Raw genomic sequence first — 14,799 nt, 5'->3', positions numbered from 1 at the left:
GAGACAGAGAGACAGAGAGAGAGACAGAGAGAGACAGAGAGATACTGACAAGGGGGCAACAACACCATGGGCCTCAGTTTCTTTATTTATAAAATGAGGGGGCTGAATTAGATCCCTTTTAAGGTCCCTTCCAGCTCTAGTATTTTATTATGTAATAATTTACAGGGCCAAACTCATCCAGAGGTTTAAAATCAAAAAGTCTGTCACTTACTGTGCATAGTAATATGTTTACGATTTGCTTACAGTTTGCCCACCCAAACTGTGCAATCTATTCTCAGAATATTTTCTGGTGAAAAGAGAAAATCGTAAGCATGTTTTTATTTGCAGGGAACTGGTGGGAATAGCACACCAATTATAGGAAAAAACAAGTAAATTCAGCTACATGGGATTTTAGCCAGCAAACATTTCATTCATAAATCAGGTTATAGTAGTGGTTTGCATATGACAAGGATTATAGATTTTTGATCTGGGAGGGATCTTAGGAGTTTTTAAGTTCAGCCCTGTCCTTTAACAGATAAGGAAACTGAAGCCCAGAAAGATTATGACTTGTAATGTCACATAGACAGCAAGAAGAAGAGCCTAATCTCTGTCTTCTGACTCAAAACTAGGGCTCTTTATACTAGAATATGCCACCTCCACCTTGCCAGATATGGGAAAACTACTTAATGGGCTACTGTGAGCTTTCTTTTCTTCTGTGAAATGGAAATAATATTTGCACTTTCTTACCTGGTGACTGTGGTGGAAGTGAGTTGTAAAACCATAAAATTATATATAGCAATGTACGGTATTATTATTATTATTATCATTATAACTCCTTCATTCACTTTGTATCACTTTATATCAAAAATTTGTGGTGGGGGTGGGAGATAGTTTGAGAGAGTGAAAGGATGAAGGCTGAAGAAAAACCCCATTTTTTTCCCAACCTGGGATTTCCATTGGCATTGGCATATATTCATATATTCATTAGTCAAAAGTATTCAGGAAGAAGCTTGTTGGGATATCAGAGAAGTGATTCATACTTCAAGTAAGAGTTGGGCTAGAAGACTTCTAAAATTCCTCCTATCTCTGAGTTTCTGTGGTTCCAGTGAAGAGTACGTCTGTGTTCAAATCCATACTTTCAAGATGCCATTGTATGAACCTAAGATGTAGAACATAATATTTGTTCTGTGGAATCTTATGACTCCATTTTCAAATCTCAAGGTATTAAGTAGACTAGCTCTGAAAATCTAGTGTAGACAGTCTTGTTTCAGACCTTTTCCCAGCATCTTGGTCTTGGATCCCAAATGGACCCCATTAAGTGAGCTAGAATGCTTCTTGAGAAGTTAGAGATGGAGTGTTAACCGCTCCCAGAGAAATTAGATGTTATTAATGGGGAATTTTTGTCTGAATCTGAAATGCTGGATACAGGAAGTTGTAGTCTATAACTCTTAGAATTAAGCTTCTGCGCTGCTCCAATCCTGGTAAAGCAAACAGAGAGTATATTGGTATGGACTTCTTGTTTTCTAAATCTGAGGCTCCAGAGGCTTTTAAGAGGACCCATTTCTTGATGAATTTCTATTTTGAGGGCCGTAGATCATTGGGCTGGCAATATTTCATGGGGAAATCCTCTGAGATTCCAAAGTGGTACTCTTGATTTGATCTCCCCATCAGGAGGATGTTAACCCCAAGAGGAGTTAAAGTTGTTTGTTTCAAAATGTGGCAGAAGAACATTTCCTTTAGTTTACTCACCTCAGACAGGAAAAGTTTCCTTGGTATCTCAGGCTTTTGGGAGGGATATAGCAAGGATAATAGTCTGTGGCTCTTGGTGCTAGCCTTGGCCGCTGTGGTCAGCAGGGTGAGAAGTCGGGTGGCCTCAGAAACCTCACATAAAAGGACTACGTTGGAACCCTCTTTCTGGGTGCTGAAGATGGTCTGGTGTTCGCATTGCAGGGTATAGGTGCAGATGGTGTGAAGTCTGTGCGCTTGCGCAAGAGTGAATGCTTCTCAAGGGAGGGACCGAGTGCTGGGAGGTGTGCACCAAAAAGGTCGCCTCAGGCTTAGTAAGAGATCCTAGGCGGTTTGCAAGCTTCTAGTCTAATTAAGAACAAATCTGGTGCGTTGTCCATTCGAAAGAGAGGGTTTCTAGGGACAATGATGTTTACAATTGAAACGAATCTTTAGGTAAGCCTGGCACATCTGTGTATAAACAGTGAAATCTGGAGGCTTTGCATTCTGCAAGCTAATGAGAGAAAGCTCTGCCAAATGATGGGTTCCTTTTCTGATTTAAACATCTAGCTTTACACCCCCTTGGTTCTCTCCCTTCACCCTCCCCCTTCCCCCCGCCCCAGATTGTGCATCTTGTCCTTGAAAGCTTTGGTACTATCTCTAACGCCTTTAGAAGGAGATCCGGTTTCCGCTACTGCCTCCTGTTACGACAAACGTGTTCTGCATTAACTTAATTGGCTAAGTTAACATGTGTGCCTCCCCTGCACAGAAATTGGCACTTTTTTCGGAAAAAAAAAATACTAAAGCGCGCCGGTTGCAGGTGTTATAGGGGGCATCTGATTAACTGTGGTTCTAATGCAGTCAGGTTGAGAAAAGCTACCCTTAAAAAACCTTGAGATTGAATGCCATCGAATCAGTCTGAGTGGTCACTGGGGACTCAGTGGCTCGGGTGGAGTCCAAGGAAAGGCTTTGAGTGTCACAGAAATGCATATATATTGCCTGAGTGTCCAGAGAAGGACTAACCGGTGAAAAGAAACGCTGTTGAGCAAAAGGGAGGAGGAAAAACGGAGTTTTTACAATGCTGCGACGCATTAACCCTACCGCGCTCTTGGCTTCCTTTGCTCTGCCTATTGGCTGAGCCCGGGCGGCGCTGTCTGCCAATCGGGTGCTGAAAGGCGGACAAATCGACCCCGCCACCCGAGAAAGCGGCGGGTAACCCTTGAAGCGCCGGCCGAACCGCGCCGGAGGTGGCGCGGGGAAAGCTAAGCAGGTGTCTTTGGTTGCGGTGGCCTTTTGTCTCGGGGTCGGCTTTTCTCGATCCTTAAGTCCATCCTGGCGCAAAGCATTTCTGGAGGAGATGCGCCACGGGGTTAAGATCTGGGCTGGAATCCGGCCGGGGGCTTGCCTTTTGTTCTTTTGCCAGCTAGGTTACGTTTCCGGGCAGATCCGCTACCCAGTCCCAGAGGAATCGAAGGAAGGGACCTTTGTGGGGAACATCGCCCAGGATTTCTTGCTGGATGCAGAAAGCCTGTCGGCTCGCCGGCTGCAGGTCGCTGGCGAGGCGAACCAGAGGTACTTCCGCGTGGATCTGGACAGCGGAGCCCTGCTTGTCAAAGATCCCATCGATCGAGAGGCGCTGTGCGGGCTCAGTGCCAGTTGCGTTGTGCCGCTGGAGTTTGTGACTGAGGGACCCTTGGAGATGTACCGGGCAGAGGTGGAGATAGTAGATGTGAATGACCATTCTCCTCGATTCCCTAGACAGCACCTAAACTTGGAGATTGGGGAGGCGGCACCCCCAGGGCAGCGCTTCCCCCTTGAGAAGGCTCAGGACGCCGACGTGGGGAGTAACTCCATCAGCAGCTACAGGCTGAGCCCTAATGACTACTTCGCCCTAGACGTCAAAAAACGCAGCGACGGCAGTCTTGTCCCAGAGCTGCTTCTGGAAAAACCCTTGGACCGGGAGAAGCAAGCAAACTACCGTCTGGTGCTGACTGCCGTCGATGGGGGCAGTCCTCCAAGGTCAGGCACCGCGGAACTCAAGGTATCTGTACTGGACGTAAATGACAACGCCCCAGCTTTTGAGCAGTCTTCTTACAGAATTAGTGTGCTTGAGAGTGCACCAGCGGGCACTTTACTCATCCAGCTGAATGCCACTGACCCCGACCAGGGTTCCAGCGGCAACATCACCTTTTTCTTCAGCAACCACACTCCAGAACGTGTGCGCTCCCTCTTTGGCCTGCACTCTACCACAGGGCAAATCACGCTTCAGGGTCCTCTGGATTTTGAGGCTGACAACTACTATGAATTTGACGTGAGGGCTAGGGATGGGGGGACGCCGGCCATGGAGCAGCACTGCAGTCTCCGAGTGGACGTATTGGATGTGAATGACAATGCCCCGCAGATCACGCTAACCTCGGAGCTGGGTACCCTTCGGGAGAGTGCTGAACCCGGCACCGTGGTGGCACTCATTAGCGTACAAGACCCGGATTCTGGGCCTAATGGCGATGTGAGCCTCCGTATCCCCGAGCACCTGCCCTTTGCTCTCAAGTCTGCGTTCAAGAACCAGTTCTCCCTCGTGACAGCTGCTGCCCTGGACCGAGAGGTGGAATCCAAGTATGAGATTCCGGTTACCGCCTCTGATGCAGGCTCTCCGCCCCTGAGCACCCGCAGGACGATTTTCCTCAATGTTTCCGACGTGAATGATAACCCACCTTCCTTCATCCAGAGGTCCCACGAGGTCTTCGTTCAGGAGAACAACCGTCCTGGGGATCTTCTCTGCTCTCTGGCAGCCTCGGATCCAGACTCAGGTTTGAACGCACTCATCTCTTATTCCCTTCTAGAGCCCAGAGGTCGGGATGTCTTGGCTTCTTCCTTCATCTCCCTCAATCCCCAGACTGGAGCAGTCCATGCCACCAGGTCCTTCGACTATGAGCAAACTCAGACATTGCAGTTCGAGGTACAGGCCCGGGATCGGGGTGACCCACCCCTCAGCAGCACGGTGACAGTTCGCCTCTTCGTGCTAGATCTCAATGACAATGCACCTGCGGTACTCCGTCCCAGGGCTAGGCCAGGCTCTCTGTGCCCACAGGCACTGCCTCCATCAGTGGGCGCCGGCCACCTTGTAACCAAGGTGACTGCGGTGGACTTGGATTCAGGATATAATGCCTGGGTCTCCTATCAACTTCTCGAAGCCCCGGATCCTAGCCTATTTGCTGTGTCTCGCTATGCAGGCGAGATTCGGACAGCAGTCCCCATTCCAGCTGACCTTCCGCCCCAGAAGCTAGTTATCGTGGTGAAGGACAATGGAAGTCCCCCACTCTCCACCTCGGTGACACTGCTGGTGTCTCTAGAGGAAGATTCACACCCAGCTCTTCCCGACCTCCGGGAGCACTCAGCGAAGCCCCAAGGGGAGTCTCGCCTGACCCTCTACCTTGCCGTATCCCTGGTGGCCATCTGCTTTGTCTCCTTCGGCTCTTTTGTGGCATTGCTCTCCAAGTGCCTGCGAGGTACCGCCTGCGGCCTGAGATGCCTTGGCGGGACCTGCTCCTGTCTCAGTCGGTCGCGAAGGAGGGAGGGGCTCCCGCCCTCCAATGGCATCCTCCGCATTCAGTTGGGTTCGGAAGATCCCATCAAATTTGTGGACGTGGGCGGTCACTCTCATGGTTGCACACCCTTGGCTTCAGCACCCTCTCGGAGCGATAGCTTCATGATGGTGAAATCACCGAGTGCACCTCTGGCAGGGGAGCCTGTCCGCCCAAGCTGTCCACCTTCCGATCTGCTCTACGGCCTGGAGGTGAGACCCGCAGCCATGCTGCCCCTAGATCGGGCAGCGCCTTTGGGCTGGCCTGGCTCCACGCATGGGGCTCCGAGGCAGTCCAGCGAGGATCTGACCCCCATCGCCAGGGCCAATGATGATGAGTCACCATTTTCAGAGCACTAGCAATGGGGTAGGCCCTGTGCTTTAGATGCTTTTTACAACATATCCAGTGAGTTTTGTGGAGTTAGCGCTGGGGAGTGAGCTGAACCAGTATCGGAAAGCAGGAGATGAAGGTAATTGGTGAGCAAGAAAGATATAGTGGGCTGTGTCTGCACCAGGTCTGGCAAGCGGGAGCAAACCGTGATCCATAAGCCGTAGTTTGGAAAGCAGCAGGTGAGGCCAATACTGCAGCAGGTGAGGCCAACACTGCAACAAGTCTTCCCAATCCTTTCCCTTTCTGAATGGAGGTGGGCCTTTCTGTGGTTACTTTGCTCCAAGCAGGGAGGCATAGACAAGTTGGTGGGGGTGGGGAGTGGGAGGGTGATTCGCACCTTTTGTTGGGGGTACCTAGGACTTCCAAAACTCCTTCCTGTATCTAGAAAAACTAAGGTCTCCTGAAGGGAAGAGGGGCCGGATAAAGAAGCATCGAGGGGTGGGGATGGGGGGTGGCTATGTTGGAAAGTACTGGGGTAAATATGGGAGTGACAGGCCGAGGTTCCCCTCTTCCGAAGCCCCAGTAAGTGCGGCCACCTGGCCTGGTTAGGAGCCGCCGCATTTTATTATCCAAGGGTTGCAGGGATCCCAAACACTGAAGCCCAACGGCTGTAATAGATGAACTGGAATTATGGGTTTACTTGTCTGGGGTGGGGAACAAAACTGTAGCATCCCTTGGAGTATCCCCGGAGATGGGCCTGGAGGTGCTTGGCCAGAGTCTGAAGCCAGGGGACAGCAAGGCCCAGCTGGATCTTTAGGCTGTTTCCTGGGAGGTGAGGAGCAGCTCTGGGAAGATGTCTCCCTACTTCGAGAGCTCTAAGCTCAGCATGTGCAATCCACAGCCCATGGTGAGCTGTGAAAGGCTGAGGAGGCCCAGCTGGCCTATGCTGGGACTTTGTTAAAAGCTTATGTCTGAGTGAGGTCGTTTGTTGTTGGGAATATGCCTGTGTGTCCGAGTCTGAACAAACCTCTTTTCATGCAGCCCCAGCAGCGGGCTCAGCTGGGAGACCCGGGTTTCGCCTTCCGTACAAAGGCAAGTTTTGTATCTGGTTCAGGCGAAGCTGTCGAAGCTTCTGAAATCCCGCACGAAGTCTCTGAAGCGGAACAATGAGGAGTTTTGTAATCACTTTTGCTTCCAAACCCGCGGCTTCACAGCAAGCACCATCTGAGCTGTCAAACTTCTCTGCCAAGGGGGCTGAATCAACCTGGTGCATTCAGCTCAGGGGCGAGTGGGAGGCTTCTGAGACTTGGGCTGTTCCTAAGGTTTCAAGGACTCGGGAGTCTTCGTCATTGGCCCGAAGAGGCGGAGTTCTCAGCCAATCAGACGTGGAGCTAGGTTGGGGGATCTGCTAGTTATCTTCTAGCTCTCTTCCCTCGCCCCCTCCAGCTCTGATTCAGTTCCCCTCCCCTTCTCACGCCTCTCCCCCTACTCCCCACCCCCGCCACTCGGTGACTAAGGAGAGCTGCCGCAGGCAGGCAAGCCCTGGAGCAGTTTTAAAAGCCTCTGGAAGAAACTGCAAGGATTAGAGCAGCTCTGATCCAAGGCCCTAGGTCCCCTGGGAGACCGGACAGCACCAGAGTGGCCGTCATTGAGGGAGTGCTTGAGCATGGGGCCCCAGGTGCCCCCGCAGCTGGCTTGGAAATGGCAAGTACTGTACATGTTGTCCTTGTCTGGCTGGGGCTGGGTGTCTGGGCAGCTCCGATACTCGGTGGTGGAGGAGTCCGAGCTGGGGACACTGGTGGGAAATGTGGCTCTGGACCTGGGTTTGAAGATGACAGAACTGGAGAGCCGCCGGTTTCGATTGGGATCCGAGGAAAGCCGCCGCTATTTTGCCCTGAATCTGGCCAGCGGCGCCCTGGTGGTCAACCAGAAGATCGACCGTGAGAGCCTGTGCGGAGCCAGCGCAGGTTGCCTGCTGCCAGTGCAGGTGGTTACTGAGCACCCCCTGGAGCTGTTCCGTGTGGAGGTGGAAATCTTAGACCTCAATGATAACTCCCCCAGCTTCAGCACCCCAGAGAGAGAGGTGAGAATCTCCGAATCAGCTGCTCCAGGGGCGAGATTTCCTCTGGACAGTGCCCAAGATCCCGATGTGGGCACCAACACTGTGAGCTCCTATATGCTCAGTCCTAGTCTCCATTTCTCCCTGGATGTGAAGACCCTGAAAGATGGGAGGTTGTTCCCCGAACTGGTGCTGGAGCGACCCCTGGACAGAGAGGAGCAAGCGAACCACCAGCTGGTGCTCACTGCAGTGGATGGGGGCACTCCGGCCCTTTCAGGCACTGCTCGAGTTTCCATCACTGTTTTGGACATTAATGACAATGCACCGGTCTTCGAGCCCTCACTGCTAAGGGTGACTCTCCCCGAAAACACGCCCCCGGGTAAGCTACTAGTTCGCCTCAACGCCACCGATGCTGACTCGGGTCCCAACGGCCTGCTGGAGTATTCTTTTGGGGACCACACATCAGAAGTGGCTCGGGGGCTCTTCAGCCTGGATTCCCAGAGTGGTGAGATCCGAGTACTGGGCCCAGTGGACTTCGAGGAATCGAGTTTCTATGAACTCCACGTGCGGGCCCGGGACCAAGGCCAGCCCTCCATGGAGGGCCACAGCGTGGTGCAGGTAGAGGTAGAGGATGCCAACGACAATGCCCCTGAGGTACTGCTCACTTCCTTGGTAAACCCAGTGCCCGAGGATACACCTGTGGGTACTGTGGTGGGACTGTTCAATGTGAGGGACCGAGATTCAGGTGTGAATAGACGGTTGACCCTGGTAATCTCTCCTAATCTGCCTTTCCAGATTAAGCCCTTTGAGAATCATTATTCATTGCTGACCAGCGAAAGGCTGGACCGGGAGGCCACTGCTCATTACACCATCGAGCTGCTGGCCCGAGACACAGGCTCGCCTCCGCTGCAAACTAGCCTAACCATCCTACTTAACATCTCCGACGTCAATGACAATGCGCCTCACTTTTCACAGCAGCTCTACAGCGCCTACATTTCAGAGAACCGGCCTCCAGGCTCACTGCTCTGCACAGTAGCAGCCTCAGACCCCGACGCCGGTGACAACGCCCGCCTCAGCTACTCCATAGTAGGGACTCAGATCCAGGGCGCCCCAGCTTCCTCCTTCATCTACATTAATCCCGAAGATGGACGGGTATTCGCCCAGCGTACTTTCGACTATGAACTACTACAGGTGCTCCAGATTACTGTAGGGGTGAGGGACGGGGGTTACCCGGCCCTGCGTGCCAATGCCACTCTGCACGTGTTTGTCCTAGATCAGAACGACAACTCGCCAACAGTGTTGCATCCTCGTCCAGGCCGAGAGGCCACCTCCCCTCAGAGGCTTCGGCGTTCGGCTCCCCCAGGTTCCCTGGTCACCAAGGTTACGGCAGTGGACGCTGACTCAGGCCACAATGCCTGGCTCTCCTACTCGCTGTTGCCTCAGTCGACAACCCCAGGCCTTTTCCAGGTGTCAGCTCACAGCGGGGAGGTCCGCACAGCCCGGGCCCTGCAGGAGGGAGACTCTGATACGCAGCTGGTCGTGGTCTTGGTGAGGGACAACGGCGAGCCCGCGCTTTCCTCCACTGCCACCGTGCTTCTGGTCCTGCAGGACGAGGACGCTGAGGAACTGCCCCAATCCAGCGACTTCCTCACGCACCCACAGGAGCGCTCCAATCTCACCCTCTACCTTATTGTAGCATTAGCCTCTGTCAGCCTCCTTTCCCTAGTCTCTTTCACCTTTTTGTTAGCTAAGTGTCTGAGGAGAGGAGAGGATGGAGAAAGTTGCTGTGGGCGCCAGGACTCTCCCTCGAGAGATTTTTATAAGCAATCTAGTCCCAATGTGCAGCTGAGCTCGGACGGCACTCTAAAGTACATGGAGGTAACTTTGCGGCCGGCTCACTCACAGAGCCACTGCTACAGGACTTGCTTCTCTCCGGCCTCAGACGGAAGCGACTTCACCTTCCTAAGGCCGCTCAGTGCCCAACAGCCTTCGGCTTTGGCCTTGGAGCCTGACGCCTGCCTGTCTCGCTCCAATACACTGAAGGAGCGGAGCCAGGTGAGCTGCTCCGCCCTCCTTGCCTTCGACCCTGCGAAAGTCTGTAGAACTACCTTAACTTAGGGAATCGATGGAGGGTAGACCTCACCTGATACTTCTTCCCCCCCCCCCCACTTTAATCTTGCCTTCTTACAGAGGGTACATTTACTCCCAACGATCAAGTAGCCATTTTTGAAGAAACTGAGTTAGCTCACCTCTAATGGAAATGAGGGAGAGATTGGAGGGTGGGGAATAACGGTAAGAAGAGAGAGACTAGGAGAACCCCTCATTTCCACCCCACCCCACCCCCCAATGCCCACACTTTGGGAAAAGGTTGGGTCAGGGCTTTGAACCTCTTTGGGGACAAAACAGGGATAAGACCTCTTGGCCCCACTGTCACTGAGAAAACACCAGAAGCTTTGGGGGATTCTTCAAATCCACACTTCCGACAAACTCAAAGGGCACACTTTTTGGTATTCAAGGCTTGTAAATTACCGGCAATTTCTGATCCTCCGTGGGGACAGGAAATTGCCCAGAAGGGTTGCCTTTCCCATCTCCTTTTCCCTGTCTTTCACATTTACATACTCCTATTGGTCCATGCGTTTCACACAATCATATATATGTATGTATGTACATATGTGTGTATGTGTGTGTACACACACTCCAACTGTGCCACAAATACAATTCACACCAGACACATTAACATGTATACACAGACACACTAACACAGAAACACAAACACGCTAACATACACACATAGAATTCACACAGGCACACAACACAGAACTTCCTCATACACACAAGGTTCTCTCTCTCACAGGACAGGTTACATATTCTGTGTGGGTTTCTGTGTGCCTGTGTGTTTCTCTCTATCTCAGTCTCTCTCCTCTCCCTCTCCCTTTTACTCTCTCCCTTCCTCTACTGCTCCTTTTCCCTCTCCTCTCCCTCTTCCTCTCTCCCTTCATCTGTCTCTCTCCCTTTTCTCTCTTCCCACCTCACATATACACAATACCCAGGTTTAGTCCTACTTCTTGCTACCTGTATTGAGTCCCTAGGGGAAGGCAAGGATTGATATGCAGAAATTCTAAAATAGGGGCTCTTAACTTGGAATCCATGGACCCTCAAAGGGGTCTGTGGATAGATTACAGGGTACCTATGAACTTGGATGGGTAAAAACTGCATCTTTATTACAACATAATTGGACTCTTTGTAATACTATGTATTTTATTTTATTTATTTAAAAACATTATTATGAAGGGGATATATAGGTTTAGCCAGACTTCTGAAGTGGTCTAGGACACACAAAAAAGGTTAAGAATTCCTACTTTAAAGCCCTTTTAGTATGTCTGAAGGAACTCCCAAAGATACAGCTGTTTGTTTCCCAAGTAACTTGGGACTCAGAGATTTCATGCCTAGTCAAATGAGCCAAGGTCTCCCAAAAAAACAAAACTAGGACAGGCTCTGGAAAGTGGGCAAGGGACAATGGAGTAACTTCTAAATGAGATTGGTGGAGTCCTGGGCTAATGCAGATGTGACAATTTGAAAGAGGCATCACCCTGTAAAGAAAAGGTCCTGGTATGAGAAACACTGGTGCTACTATTCAATATTCAGGATATCAGGTGAGTTGAGCTAAGGAGTCTCAGAAGTTCTGAGGTGGTAAGGGTACCCCCATCTCTCAAAGCACTTTAAGATCGAATGATAGACATTTGCTCTGTCTTTGTCAGGGTCACACACATTCACCAAAGCTGGCTGTGACTAGGTGGACACCTGGGTGAAGCAGCAACTTGTGGGACCTCAGGTAGAACTGGGAGGAGGGGAGGAGTAGGGGCTGGTTCTAGGGCTCCTCAGGCAGCTCTCCTTTCTGAAGGGGAAAGCCTTAGATGGGGCCCCTATCATTGGAAATGCCTATATGGCCTTTTGGTGTTTGATAGATACCTCTGATAATAGCTTTCCATTTGTGATAAAATAGATATGATCCATAGAACCATAAGATTTCAGAACTGGGAGGGATATTAGAGATCCTAGGGGCTAATCCTCTTTTCCAGATGAAGAAATTGAGAGCCAGAGAGGAAAAATGAGTTGTCCAAGGTCACACAGCTAGTAGCAGAGACAAGAGGGGAGCCCTAGTCTCCTCATTCTCTGTAGTTTTGAACTAGACTCTTCATCATATTTAGGCTGAGGGATTTGCCAACTCCCTACCATCACCACACATCCCTCAGAAAGGTAATGGAGCTTTCATCATAAAATAGGGGGATTCCCCCTGGGCCTAGGTTTGGGATTCCAAGTTCTTAGTTCAGCTACCAGCTCTTCTCAGTTGTTTACCCTGCATTCAAGGGTGAATCACTTCCCAGTTCTGGCATTCCTTTTTTTTCTGGAGAAATATGTTCGAGAGAGCATGCATATTACATACTACACATACTAGTTACATCCTCTTGGGCAAGATACTTAACTCCTCGGAGTTTCTCTTTCCTCATCTGTACATTACTTCTCTATTTGGATGGATTGTATCAATTCAGGTGTTTCCTACAACAGTACAGATGGAAACCTGCTTATCCTTTCTCATTCGGTGCAACTCTCTTCTATGTCTCTCTTCAGTGTCTCTCTTCTTCTACAAATACCTTTCAGCTTCTCCATTCAATATACTGGGAACCTTCCTTTAGATCAGGGATAATTTAAAACTGGAATCTATGGTCTCCTTCCACAAAGGGTTCTGTGGGATAGATTTCAGGGGGTCAGGACCTTGGATGGAAAAATTACACTTTTATTTTTATTAACCTATCAATAACATTTAGCATTTTCTTTAATGATGATTTTTTTTAAACAGCATTCTGGGAAGGGAGTCTATAGCCCTCCCCAGACTGCCAATGGGGTCCAGGATATACACACAAAAAAGGTTAGGAACTCCTGCTCCAGATCTCTTGGCATTTGGGGGGCACCAGCACAAAACATTTGCTAATCCTTATCTTTCTTCACAACTAGCCAACTTCCTTTCCTGAATGTATCTGCAAAATTGAGATAATAATACCTGTACTGTCTATGTAGAGTTGTCAGAATCAGATGAGAAAATGTAAATGAAGTGCTTTATAAATTTTGAAGTGCTATTATAAGGTGAAGCTGTTATTATGGTAATGACATATTCCTTGCAAGTTTTCCACATAAAGAGGTAAGAGGGTGGGACAGGACCATAGAGATCGAGGAGGTGGATAATAGCTCAATCTCCCATTCCATCTTCGATGAATCCCCTGAGTCCTATAGCTGCAAATAGCAGTCATCATGAATGTGGGGTTGAGGGGAAAGAGGAAGAGGGAGGGGAGATGGGCTTGAGTCTTGTGAAAGTTGATTTCCTGGAGGTCATAGTCCCAGTGGCCCACGCCACTCAGGACAGAGCATCCTTGTTCTCTCTGTATCCATTGCAGCAAAGTAGCCATTGTCCAGCAGGGTGGAGTATGTGGGTAGGAGGTCCCCTTGGCCCCGGGGGTGTCTTTACAAAACTAAATCTTTGGCTTGTCTCCTAAATTAACAATGTGTTTGGCAAGGGGAGATATGCATCTGAACAAGGAACAACAGAACCTGGTATCTGAAAGTGTTTAAAGGAGAAGATGTTGAAGTATTGAGGCTGACAGTTAGGATCTTCTTTACTCTGCATACAGTGCTCTCCATTTCCTTCCACAGAAAAAAGCAGGATCCTCTGGCTTGCTGCTTCTCTGAACCAAATAACATTTTCAAATCTTCTCTGGTGGTTCTGTTTTTGTTGTGTGGTGCAGAAACAGGGGCTTGGAAGGACAGAAGGAGGGGGATGGGTTTATTCTTTAAGAAAGATTTCTTTCCTTGCTCAATATATCTTGTCCCTTTCACCTTTAGTCTCAGCATCCCAGTATTTATTTGGCTTTGGGAACATTAATTCTCTTAATCCCCAGTTTTCCCCCCCTAGTTCTCTCATTCCCTCTGATTTCCTCTGATCCCCTTCCTTCCTCAGGAGCTCCTTTGCTCCCATCCTCCCTGTGCTTGTTTCCTCTAGCCCCTCTCTTTCACTGCCTAGTGCCTGAGGCTGGCCAGTGAATCTCTTCAGCCTTATTCAAATACATCTCTTTTTGTTTCCTCTGCAGCAAGCCCCGCCCAACACGGACTGGCGTTTCTCTCAGGCCCAGAGACCTGGCACCAGCGGGTAGGTGATTCTACCATTCTTCCTTTCCTCTAAAAAAAGTCTTCCCTTGAAATGTGGGAAGGGTGAAGCCTAAGGTTTGGGGCAAAATACAAATACTTCTCCCTCTCCCCTCTACCCCCTCCCCCAGCTACACACACATACACACTGTTGATTTCAGGAGAATCCTGGGATCCCAACATCTGTTTGGGACAAATAGCTCCTGAACCCAGAGGGAGGAGAGACCTGCCTGGACCCTTTTAAACTATCTCTTTTTTTTTTTTAACATTAATTCCTCCTTCCATTTTCTCAGAACACACCCTGGGGAGCCTATGAGTTTCATCAGTAGTAAACTCCCAGGATAGTATTTAAATGATATTTGAGTGGAACTCCCTCCCTTCTCCCTTCCCTCCCCGCCCCCACACTCCGCAGATAATGGAAACAGTCTGTCAGCCTAAGAGCTGACCCAGAGGGGCTTCTTCTATCTTGGTCTCTTCTTTATTCATCACCCTTTTACCTAACCCCATGTTGTCATCAATTATGGGGTGGGGATCCCTCCTTGACTCTAACCTCTGTGGAGGGATCCAGAGCATATCCACCCTTTGGGTAAAAAGATGGAGGGTCATTCTATTCCCCTCCCCTGATTCCAAGATTTTGGCTTAGAATCAGCTCCCATTCTGACCCTCCATTTCAAGCAGAGCTCAGAAAAACAGCAGACAGTAGCAATAGGCAGCTGGTTTCTCCTAGAAACACAGAACAGAGGGGGAGGGGTGGGAGGATGGGCAGCAGTGGAGGAGGAGACACTGCACAGAGGGGAAGGAAAAGCTCTGTAAAAGGTAATGGGAAATGCCCCTTTAAGGGGAGAAGTGCAGCATCAATGCTGAGAAGAAAAAAAGCAAACCCTTCCTCAGTGTTTGTGTGTGTGTGTGTGTGTGTGTGTGTGTGTGTGT

The 14,799-nt window shown here is 50.0% G+C and overlaps 2 protein-coding genes across 12 annotated transcripts in view; both read left to right on the top strand.

The window, feature by feature from the left end:
* Positions 1–14,799, top strand: part of LOC114027750 (protocadherin gamma-C5-like) — a 115,778-nt gene that overhangs the window by 88,972 nt on the left and 12,007 nt on the right. For 10 of the 11 annotated variants that reach the window (XM_027841873.1, XM_027841876.1, XM_027841872.1 and 7 more), the window contains one exon: positions 13,815–13,873. In XM_027841873.1, coding sequence (XP_027697674.1) covers positions 13,815–13,873 — 59 coding nt within the window. Of the gene's footprint in view, positions 1–7,281; positions 9,730–13,814; positions 13,874–14,799 lie in introns of those variants that run through there. The other variant, XM_027841868.1, reaches the window with a different exon arrangement.
* On the top strand, positions 1,977–5,644 carry PCDHGC4 (protocadherin gamma subfamily C, 4). Its single transcript, XM_027841670.1, has 2 exons — positions 1,977–2,024; positions 2,930–5,644. The coding sequence occupies exons 1-2, from the start codon at positions 1,977–1,979 to the stop codon at positions 5,642–5,644; spliced, it is 2,763 nt and encodes a 920-aa protein (XP_027697471.1).

Source organism: Vombatus ursinus, unplaced genomic scaffold (assembly GCF_900497805.2).
Source record: "Vombatus ursinus unplaced genomic scaffold, bare-nosed wombat genome assembly UNPS02014863.1, whole genome shotgun sequence".
NCBI lineage: Eukaryota > Metazoa > Chordata > Mammalia > Diprotodontia > Vombatidae > Vombatus > Vombatus ursinus.
This window is presented reverse-complemented; position numbering and strand designations above follow the sequence as displayed.

Excerpts from the sequence above, each read along its gene's own strand:
- PCDHGC4 (XM_027841670.1), top strand. The coding sequence starts at position 1,977 with ATGCTTCTCAAGGGAGGGACCGAGTGCTGGGAGGTGTGCACCAAAAAG. Across the intron at positions 2,025-2,929 it reads GGGAGGTGTGCACCAAAAAG|CGCCGGCCGAACCGCGCCGG; the intron begins GTCGCCTCAGGC and ends TAACCCTTGAAG.